Source organism: Hypomesus transpacificus, chromosome 11 (genome assembly GCF_021917145.1).
Source record: "Hypomesus transpacificus isolate Combined female chromosome 11, fHypTra1, whole genome shotgun sequence".
Lineage (NCBI taxonomy): Eukaryota > Metazoa > Chordata > Actinopteri > Osmeriformes > Osmeridae > Hypomesus > Hypomesus transpacificus.
In genome coordinates this window covers 14032001-14043356 of record NC_061070.1, presented here as the reverse complement: position 1 = coordinate 14043356, position 11356 = coordinate 14032001, and the positions used below count along the sequence as shown (strand labels likewise).

Genomic DNA, 11356 nt, shown 5'->3' with positions numbered 1-11356 from the left:
TATGTCACATGGTATGTCTCCTCCAACCAAAGGAAAAAACGTTGAAAAAGCTGTTGAATTTTTGAACAAATGTGCTGCGCTGTCCGCCACCTTCAGCCACGTCATCTGATTGCTTGAACTAAGTCGTTTTACCTTTGGTAAAGTGATTTTATGAAACCGGACTTAACTCACGCCACAACAAATAGGTTGATTATGTACATAGCAACGTTTGAAAACCGAGTTTTCCAGTGATCAAGACCGGAAACAGTTACTCTACAGAACTTCATAAGATATAAACAAATTCCTTGAGTCAGGCATTCTCTCAGAATTTTTTTAATGATAAGTTATTTGTTTAGACGACACTTTAATTATTTTTTGGTATTTCATCCAGACACACCAAACTCCTTCAACAATAGAAGAGGGCTGCAGTTTTACCATGTTATTCTCAACCATATTTACACAGCATAACAATAAGTTGAATCCGAATGCTTTCAGGGCTGTAACTTGTTGACTACTAAAAGTGGCTACTAAAAGTTTGTTTAATCTGGTGATCAATGACACTGATACATAGGGGTTGCCTAGTAGTATAAAACCGTGCAGCAATACTTAACAGGCAGTGTTCTGAAATCACCTGAATCGTGATATCTGATGAGTCTTGTGTATTCACTGGTGAATTACTGGGACAGTGACAGAACAAATTCCCTGTTGTGAAAAGGATAAACAGTTACGAACATTGCAGGAATGCATAGCATTAAAATAACCATTTAAAACTTTAAAATGTTCTCACCGAATTATGTCTGGCAGGTGAAGGTCTTTGTATAGTCCATTGTGTTTATACCCAAGGGATCCACTAAATGGTACCATTTTGACATGATTCTTTAAGTTCTGGTTACTCTGCGCTATTTGATACAGCTTTAAAGGAGTGTAATAAGTAGCAGTTGTGAAATTAGACAATATCAGAGTTTTTGATATGAGAGTTTCATTTGAAAAGAGGCTAATTCAGCCTTAGAATTATGCTTATTATAAACATGAACAGATAGAAGACAAAAATGAAGACTCTGTTGATAAATGTTCATCTCACCTGCTCAGCCATGTGGATAGGGACTATGTGATCATCTTCCGCATGAAGAATTAATAGAGGACTCCTTATTTTTTCTAAACTGCAGAAAGACAGAAAACCAACAATGATACAAATATTATTATACAAAAAAAAAAATATGTAATTATTTTCAAAGTCAGGGTGAATTAAAAAAAAATATATTGTGACAATCTGGCATGAAGCAATCATGCGGACTGAGATGTCTCAGTTTTTTCTAAGCAAACCTTTATGCCTTAAACGACAGGATTGCTGTTTATTAACACTTTATTAACACTTTCAACCGGTAAACTGACCAGATGTCATCAATTCCCATCCCAAAGTAGGTCATGGTGACATTACAAAACAGTCCCCAACACTTTCCTAGACATACAAATACCAAAACCCATACAACATGAAACACAATAATGATTAAAACGTGAACACAGCATTATGAAAACATAATTAAATGAAAACTAACAGCCCCATAAACCCTTGCACTAATCAGCACAGACTGTCAACAAATAGCATGACCGTTTCCTCAGGTTGCAACAATATTTTAAATGGTGCATGTTATGGTATATGGATCATATACAGAATTGATTTCTATATGTGCCTCTCAAAAACAGGCAAATGGGCGGAGTTTGAATAAAAAACGTGCAATTTACTTACTTCTCATCATTAGGGAAGATAACATTGTTCTTTGACAATGTGTCCAGAAAAAAATAATCAAAGCCTGGAAACCTCCAGTAAAACTAAGGGTGGAAAGATATAAAATATGTTAACAAACAGATGACATTAGAATTGGAACAAGTCCTATTTAACCCATATTTATGTATTCATATATATATATATATATATATATATATATATATATATATATATATATAATTGAATAAGTATAATATATATATATAATTGAATAAGTATAATATATATATATATATATATACACATATTTTTATAAATATATACATATATAAATACTGTGTCTTACCCAGGTGAAAGGATGATGGGCACCTTGCTGTCGAATATTTGTGAATACACCCTCAAGAATCACACCATCAACCACCACCCCTTTAAAATTCAAAATGTAGTTACATTCTCACTATCAGAAGAATAGTATTCGGGAAATGTATATTATGATAATTTATGACTGTTGTTCGGTTTTGGGTTGTTAACATTTTTTTGTGATGCCTTTCCATTTTGTTACTGAAAAAAACCCAAATCATAACGTAAGTAGAATTTCTGTACCTACCATTCTCCATTAGTTTGACTGCAGTGTTTGTGGCCACTCTGCATTAAGATAAGGAGGTGCATTAGGGGAAGTTACTTCAGGCCCTTTTCGATTGTTTAGACAAGTAGTGGTAGCCAGGGCAATCTCCTTTGTTCATTTATACCAATTCAGTATGCGTAAAAGGTAAGGTTCCAGGTATGGACTTTTCAAGGAAAATGTGTAAAAGCTCTCAATACAGAACCAGAAAACACTGATCATCCATTTGCCTAATTTTAAATAATTGATTACCACTGACCCAGTGCCAAGGGAGTGTCCCCAAATTAAGACCAGACTGCTACCGCTGTGGGCTTTCACCCATTGATACAAATGAAGGACATCAGTAGTCAGTCCAGCTTCAGTGGGTTTCCCTGAGGAATCTCCAAATCCTGACAGAATTTCCAATGTCAATGGCTACACAACTCATGTATGAAATAGTGTGGCCACAAGGTGGCAGCCAGTCAGATGGAAACCAACATCAGAAGGAGAGGTCAAAAATAGTTAAGTGGCAGCCCTACGACAGGACAAATCTGAAATATCTTGGAGCAGTGTATCAAACCAAGCAAAAACATGTTACGTCATACAATAGCTTCACTAAATAGATTGAATTCACCAACCTCTGTAATCCAAAGCCAGAACATGGTAACCTACTGCACTCAGAACCTATGGACGTAGCAGCGGATAAATCACTTATTTTTAAATAGTAGGCTTATAATATGTAGTAGAAAACTGACTTTTGTAAAAAGCAGTCGCTTACATTAGCTAGTCCCACACGGTGACTTGCTGCCCTGTTTGAATGAACATAAAGAGCACAGATATAGGTAACAAAGATCACAAACAGTTGTATAAGTAACTAACACTACTTAATTATCATTCCTGTAGTGTGAAAAAGTATTGCAATGTCTATCATATGCAGTATGTTTAGCAAAGAATAGGCCTACAATCATCCTGATACCTTGTACCTCCATTTCCATGGAGGTAAATAACAATTGGACTTCCACCTCCCAAAGAGCTCTGATACCAGTCCAAGTCCTTCCCCTGAGCCTGTTTCCACTGATTTTCAGGAACTGTGTGCCTGAGTAAAATGACACATTGGAAATGGATTACATCCTGAAAATTTAAATAGAGCACACTGGTGACAAATTGACACAACATTACATTTCACTTAAGTTTATTAGCCTAGCAGTAGGCAAGATGGACCAAATAATCTCTCCATTAGCCTCATCATAAAGTAGTAACTCACCATACACCCAGTGATACTCCTTCTTCAGGTGAAAGGTACAGGTTCACAGTATGATTTAGAGAAAGTTCAGCAGGTTGGCTGAGATCAGTTAAGAATGGGACCCTGACTGAAAGAGAGGAGCAAAACTCAGTGGGTTCCGTTACGTCTTCTTATTTTATTATGTTAATAGACTAGGCTGATGTTTAAAATCTTACTTCTGTGGGAATATACTACATGTGTCAGCAAGTCAGGGGAGAGTCGCAACATTAAAGGCACGGAAATGTATAAAACAACTAGTGCCAATAAACCTCTTTTAAACCACAACCAAGAGCTGGAGCTGGGGAGAGAGAGAGGTAGAACACGTTATTCCTAAATTAAATATTTGCTCACTTAGTTTAATTCATTTTGTGTCCATTGTTTCCAAAGAGGAGTCTTAAAAACAATAACTAGTATTTATTTAGCATACTTACGGTTTCACATTTGATGAGGCAACTTCCACAGGTTGGACCTTGGAGCCTGACGGTTTGGAAACATCGACACGGTCACTGGTCCTTTTCCTCATTTTGCTTTGACTTTTCAGCAACTAACAACTATCAGCTTTTTTTGTTAATGTGTAGCTGTAAACTACAATTTTACAACAGTTGAAACTCAGACCATGCAATGGGTTTGCCTATGAATAGACTGCGTCTTTGGGACGTAATCTTTGCAGTTACAACCCAAATGAATCAATATCAACCAATAAGGAAATGATGCAAAATCGAATGGATGAAAGTTTAAGGTAGTCCTTTGTGATTTGCAAATCCTACATATAATATGTACCTAGGATTTTTGGAGTCCACCTTTACACACTCGCCACTTAATTATGACCTAAATATAGACTAAATCGGAATGTATTTCTCCATTTGCATGGCATTACACGATACACCTGAGTACGGTCAATTTGTGTACTTCACTCGAGATATAACGAAATATTAACATTAGCTAACTTTAAAAAGAAAAGAAACACATGAAACGTATGCTCTACTAATTTTCACATTAAAACAGCGCATTGTGGTATGACTGTATCACATGAAGGTTTATTAACATTAACAACTATTTAAAGTGTTATTAACATTAACAACACACAAAAAATTACAATGTTGAAGTCAAACGCTGACAATATTGACACTACAAATGTGTGGAAGAAAATATAGAATAATAATAGCATTATTTTAACATATCAGGCATTACAGAAGAACCAATAGTTAAAGTATAGGCTTCAGTGGGATTTTCCTGTGATTGATGGTTGAGGTAAACACCAAAGGTCACCTGAAGAGAATGAACAGTATGAGTTTATGGAACAAAATATGTATGCCAAAAAGAGACAAGTTATTAAAGTATGAGAAGACAGAGAAAGAGATGTATTTGCGTCAACACAGTTTTTTCCTGACCTTTCCCTTGTGGTATGCAGAGAGAGACAGAAGAGGTTCCTTGGTCTTTGCACCTGTGTCTTGATTAACCCCAATCACCTGGCATCTGCCACATCGACCTGCTACCTTTTAAGATAACCATAAGCATGGTCATTAGCATTTTTGTTGTTTATCAGTCACACAGGTCTGATCCAATTCAAAATAAATCCCACCTGAAATTGAGTGTTTCCAATAATCAAGTGTGACCAATCATCTTCTTCAAAGGGTTCTATCCCATCAATTACTAAATTGGCTCGGAAGCGACCAATGAGCTGCTGGATATTGAACGACGGATGGTCCTCAGTGCTCTCCTGCCTGTATCACAGTGAAAACAAACCATATAACAGATAAACAAACTATGTATTAAACAGGTTTCTATTTTGATTATTGTCTGCCTTAACATGGTCTATTGAACTGATTTATGTACCTGCTGGTGATGTGTTTCAGAAGCAACTCAACACTGGCACGGTTGATCAATAAATACTGGGCTTCATTCACCAATGAGAGGGCAGAGGGCATGCCTAATAGCAGGGGTAGCCAAAATCATTTTCAAAATCAATTACATAGGACATAGGGGAATAACTGAACAGATCCATTTCTATAGACACTAAAATTCAATGCACCTTGTTCAATACCATTTTTCATGTCACGAATTACATCAGAACTTTGTCTAATGAGGCGACAAGGCTGTCCAAGGAACTCTGATAGCCATGATGCTGCCTCCTCGCCACAATCCACTGTCTTTACCCTTGGGTATAGGAATGATCAGTATAACTGCAATGACTTGAAAGTTATTATAAAATCTTGTACGATAAAAAGTCTAACTCACCTGTCACCACAGACCTTGCTTTGACAAACCTTATTTCTCTGGAGGGTCTCATTGGGGATATTCAAGGGAACAGAAATTGAATCCATTCCTTACAACCAAAAACAACTTTTTTTTGCAAGACCATTGACACAGAAAATGTATAATTAGAATCCATCTTTGTTGCTAAAGCTTTGTAAAATAGAATGTACCATCTAACCTGAGGCATGCAGGTGGAGTGTGTTTGAGGGAAGGTGAACTTGAGGATGAATAAGACATAAGCGTGCCTCCCTCTTCTGGCTCAGACACACTCCATTTCCATTCACCACCATCCAGCCTCTGTCATAAAGCAGCCCCTGAGGTCCCATAGGCCAGTCACAGACCTGCAAATGATACACACAGCTCCATGACGACACAGCTAGGCCAATACACATTATTACTGTGCATTTTGGTCTCACTTGGGACCTGCAGTGCTAAGGTTTTAGGTCATTTGGTGGACATTACTTAGTTCTATATCTATAGCACAAAGCATCCAACTAGAGATGGTTAGAAGATGGTAGAGACTTAAAGTGTATAATGAGTTATAGTATTGTTATGGTACACTATATAAAGGCCGAAGATTTACACTCTTGTACGCCATGTTAAGACTTGATTACCTCATGCTGTACATTAGAGGGAAATAAGTCCATGGAAATTACATTTGTACTTCTTGACTATTCTTTATAAGTAACCAAGAATGAAATGTTCAGTTTTTCATTATCTTTACCTTGTTCATTCATTTACAACTCTTTGTAAATAGTAAGATATTTAGACAGATAAAGTGTTAAGTCACTATCATTTGGTTACCAAACATTTGACAACTGTGGAAGAAAATGTCAGTGCAATAAGCAATTCTTGAAATACAATCTAAAGGATCTAGCAGTCGGAAAGATATGTGATTTTGAAGGTTCCAGATAACTGTAATCTCCCTGGAAGATTTACAGACTGCCCAGAAAACAATACAGAGAAGAAAAACGTACAGACCTGAAATGCTGCACAGGATTTGATGGGATATATGTAAATGTTCACCAGAGTGAGGCCCTTCCCATGGGTCCTGGTGTCCTTGGTTGTGGCATTGTCTTCAAAAGTGTTTACCGAAGGTTCTGTAGTGACATTTATTGCTCCTCTGTGAACATTTCCAACTTTCTCCTCAGTCGTTCTGCTAATCAGATCTGGACTGGAGTCTTCTAAGGAAGTGGCTGATTTCAGTCTTTTCCATCTCTTTTGATCCATCTTTACAGGTTTCTCTACAAAGCAGTCTACCACAAACTTCAGGAATGTCTTGCAGTCTTGAAAGGTTGACATGTAGCCAAAGGAAACACGTACAGATCCTGTTGGTCGGCCATCCACTAGGTCTATGTTATCTCCACACACATGACCAACCTTGAGGTAAATAGCAGAAGCAAATAAGAATAATATATAACATATATGAAATATTTTACAATGATTGGATTGGACACAACAAGATTGGACCCCCTTGTGGCCCCCCTTAATGTATGATTAGTTATAATCATGGTCTTTTGCCTGTTCATGCCTGCACTGCAGTGAAGAAAACAATAGGACCACAACCATGTTTGATGATTGTGTACCTTTCACTGCTTTAAGTGAAAGGTACATAAAAGGCACACTTCATGACTCACTTGTAAGTTTTTCTTCACCTCTTGATCTGATGTACCAAGGAAAAGCTGACAGGCACCTATATTACAGAAGCAACCTGTGCGCACATGGATGTTGAAAAGGCTCGCCAGCTTTTCCACCTGAACAGAATAAGATATCGGAGGAATGCATCAGAAAGTGGAATGACATTTTTGTAAGCATTCATGTTTACTGTTACTAGATGAAATATTTGTTGACTAAACTTGGTGATAATATCTGTATGTAAAATACAGTCTAGTGCCACTGAATAAAAACAGAACCACTTGAATTAACCTGGGAGTATCCAATGGTATGTTCGTGACAGTCAATCAAGTTGAAATTGAGGATTGGTCCTTGCGTGCTTGGATTCTCAAACTCGCTGGCAGTGTATATCTGAGCAACTGGTTTACCATTGTTATGATGAAGACAGGATAGCAACATGTAGGTATAGCGTGCTAAACCAAATGTGTGCATCTGGATCTTGTCCATGTCACCTGAAGCAGAACATTTAAAATAAAAAGGTTGCTGTTTAACTGTGTACTCACGATGACAAATCTAGTGTGAATAATGGGTCATGTTATGGCTTTGCAATACCTGTAATTGTCTGCAGAGCATCAAATCCATGATTTAAAGAAATGATGTCCAGAAAAGATAGAGTGCCATCTTCAAACCTATACCAAGAAAAAGTAAAATAGACTTAACCGTTTGTAAACATATCCAACATCATAATTAAATAAATGTATTACTTATCTAATTTTCTACCTGTCAGAAATGTTTGTTGTTTGCACGTAGTAATCATCGCCTGCTAGGTAGGCTGCAGCCGTCCCCCCTCCAAAGTAACCCTTCCTCAGAAAGGCTGCACAATCATTCCTCACCAGCAGAGCCCCCAAACCAGTGGGAAAGCCAAACATTTTGTAGAAGGAGATGGGAATGAAGTCAGCAGAGTGCTCCTGCAAGTCCAACTGAGAGCAACTGACATAGGAGGCAGCATCCAGCAGGACAAACCACAAGCCTTGGTAGTCACTTGCTGGGTAGAGCTCTCTTGCCTTGATGCCTTTCACATAACTCAGTGGATACCTTCTGCCTGAGAAGTTGCTCTGAGCTGGATAACAAAAAAGATGTGGAGTCTGGCAACCATTGCCTTTATTCTGTGGCCCATCTTTGGCTCTCGTCTCCACTTCCTGTGGTGAGACAGGGAGAGTAACTACTCCCAGTGCTGAAGTCACTGCTCTGATGCCCACCACTGAGGTATGGTTGTCAGTCAGGTAGCAGAACTGACTCCTGCCCCCTGCCTCTGTTGCAGTAGGAGACCTCCAGGGAAAACTCTCAGCCACTAATTTGAGTGCAGCTGTACAGCCAGAAGTGAAAATCACTGAGTATTCCTCAGATGTGGTATTGAAATGCTGCAATACCCTGAAATAAATTGAAAGTCTATTTTAGAAAAATGACATTAAAAATGAGTTTACACTTCTTATTACTCACTACTTATCCTAGTTAGCTGAGACATTCAGAGTAAAGGTCTGCTATGTAAGGCAATAAAGATACCTGTCTCTGACACGCTCCACTGTATCATATGTTAGTCTGCTGCTGGGGTTTTGGCTGTGAGGGTTGCCTATGGAGGACAATGTAAAAGCCCAGAAGTAAACATTCTGTTAAATTAAAAGATCCCATAGTGTCATAGGCTCGTGTCTGAAATGTTTACAAGGCTAGACCCATATATTCATCTAGTGAGTGACCTTGTGAACATATATACAAGAGCAATTCACTAGTAGTAAGAGCTGAAATATATTTGCAATACAAAGGTAGGTTATTTTCACAGTCTTACCATACACATTTGTGGAGATATCCTGGCAGAAGTTTCTCACCAGCGATTCAGGATATAGAGTGGCCGCAGCGTGATCCAGGTAAGTTATTCCTGTGAAACATGGGATGGAATAATTTTACACATCTATATTTTTCTAAGTGTAAAACGGCATCTTTATGTAAGAAACAGCGTTGTGATCATTGGCATACGATAATAGAAAACGAGTCGGAAAACGGTTCCCCTCCAAGAAATATTTCGTAGCCGTTTGGTCCAATGTTTTTTCAAAAAATTGGCCCATATCGATAAGAAATGGGCTGAAGCAACAATCGGTAACACCAGTAGTGTACCTTTAATCCTTCTGAAGTCCTGTTGTAACACATCAGACAAGTTACTTGGGTAACCGTATTTCTTCCAGACTTCCTTGTAATTGTCAAACGTGCATAGTTTTGAAAAATCCAGCTGTTTCTCCTGCATGTTGTTGTTATGCATGATGTAAAGTGTTGAAGTGTTTCAGTGGTTTTTACAAAGTTCGAAGTCCACCCACAGGCCCACCTCTTTGGTGCTCACGAGTTGAAATGTATCGAAACGATTTACTTTGAGTTCCTCTTTTCAGAAGGACATGGATTCCTTATTTTAACAACCATCAACATTAAACAGGAAACATCGATCTGTCCGATTCTGAAGTGTGTGTATCTCGAAGGATTTAACTTGTTTTAATCGAATTTAGAAACTACAGGAGGTTCGGTAGGGGGCAATAAATTAGTTAAGTTCCATAAACACAATATTAGTTGCTGCACAGTAACAGTCAGTGCTCTCAAGTCTCACGCATTCGCTGTGAGATTCCAGCCATGTCTCACGCTGAGAAGTAAGGGATCACTTGTCCCACTATATAATGGACGAGGCGCAGGCATACTGAGATGATAGATGTCTTGACTTACACAGGGTGAAATACCAATCAGAAAACATCACCCCCCCCCCCCCCCACACACACACACACACACACACACACACACACACACACACTCCCGGGAGGGTATGGTTACCCAAACGTTGACAGGTATGTTAATCTCACGCCAAACTTTGTATAAAATTTGAGAGCCTTGACAGTAATAAATCCATATCACCAATTGCTAAACTAATGGAATTGACATCTGAAGGCCTGTGGCTATAATACTACAAGATGGGTCTCTATTGGATATGAGGACACAGCTCCTCTAGATGGAAATAAATGGTAAATGTACTTAAAAATGTCTGTCTTTGCATCAGCCACTCATGTAGCCCTATCCAGATATCCTATGGTCTGTCTTATTTCAATACACCCACACAGCATAAAGCTGCTATGAAGAGGGAGCCTGCAGCCTGTTTTCTATGTAGGAAGGTTAAGCACATGGTCTGAAAGAGACTGACATGAATCTAACAAAGGATGTTGTTGTCTCCTTGCAGTGAACAGTAATTAAATATGCCACTTATGCTTCGCTGATTCATTTCCCTTTACAATTTAAGATCTCAGTTGAATGCATCTCTGGTGCAGAGTGCTGTATTGTGTCCACTATGGCCTCATTACTGGGTGGAGGAGCTTGGCGTGGGGGAGGGGCAGAGAGGGGTCAAAGCACCCCATGAAGACATTGTGTCATTCCAAACATAACTAAACACTTCATTGTACACTTCTGCCCTCATTTTGTTGATGGGCATGCCCAGTGCTCTTCTGAACTAAATAAAAATTGACATGGAGGATTTATTTTTAGTACTAGAGCCACACTTAATCTAAAGAGTCTAAAAGGTTAGCACGCTAATGGTATAAAAAACTGTCACAGACCGACCCCTTTGGGTTACCCACTGTAGTTGGCTTGTTTGTTGGTTTTGTTGACCACAGAAAATATACCTCCATAGCTTTCCTTAGTGGCTGTAACTAGCACTGTATCTGTACTGGCTAGTGTCCAGACGAAGAGACAGTTTGCCCTGCCCTCAGGCCTCACCATCAAGCAGATCCCTCTACTGAAGACCGCCTCTCTTGTAGCACTGACAGGGAGAATTAGGCGAGGGATGCGGGTTCACTTGCCCTGTGTAGAGGCTTAT

General features: G+C 38.7%; 2 protein-coding genes across 6 annotated transcripts; both read right to left on the bottom strand.

The window, feature by feature from the left end:
- Positions 1 to 296: 296 nt before the first annotated feature.
- Positions 297 to 4296, bottom strand: si:ch211-117n7.7 (Monoacylglycerol lipase ABHD12-like). Its single transcript, XM_047029266.1, has 13 exons — positions 4020 to 4296; positions 3765 to 3886; positions 3571 to 3676; positions 3283 to 3402; positions 3085 to 3115; positions 2945 to 2990; positions 2587 to 2716; positions 2313 to 2350; positions 2052 to 2131; positions 1727 to 1809; positions 1061 to 1139; positions 767 to 891; positions 297 to 681 (listed from the first exon to the last, which is right to left on the bottom strand). The coding sequence occupies exons 1-13, from the start codon at positions 4109 to 4111 to the stop codon at positions 654 to 656; spliced, it is 1080 nt and encodes a 359-aa protein (XP_046885222.1). The 5' UTR covers positions 4112 to 4296; the 3' UTR covers positions 297 to 653.
- A 301-nt stretch (positions 4297 to 4597) lies between these two features.
- Positions 4598 to 10027, bottom strand: mocos (molybdenum cofactor sulfurase). Of its 5 annotated transcripts, none has more exons than XR_006956785.1 (15): positions 9628 to 10027; positions 9302 to 9391; positions 9022 to 9088; positions 8239 to 8889; positions 8071 to 8147; positions 7771 to 7970; positions 7482 to 7598; positions 6826 to 7224; positions 6023 to 6185; positions 5827 to 5914; positions 5621 to 5745; positions 5425 to 5518; positions 5171 to 5312; positions 4980 to 5080; positions 4598 to 4857 (listed from the first exon to the last, which is right to left on the bottom strand). XR_006956785.1 is itself a non-coding variant. In XM_047030013.1 (15 exons), the coding sequence occupies exons 1-15, from the start codon at positions 9767 to 9769 to the stop codon at positions 4756 to 4758; spliced, it is 2562 nt and encodes an 853-aa protein (XP_046885969.1). In that variant the 5' UTR covers positions 9770 to 10027; the 3' UTR covers positions 4598 to 4755. The 5 variants fall into 5 exon arrangements, 3 of the variants coding, with proteins under 3 accessions (XP_046885969.1, XP_046885971.1, XP_046885972.1); XM_047030013.1 differs by having other exon boundaries at positions 4980 to 5084; XM_047030015.1 differs by having other exon boundaries at positions 4980 to 5084; positions 5633 to 5745.
- Between the last annotated feature and the right edge of the window lie 1329 nt (positions 10028 to 11356).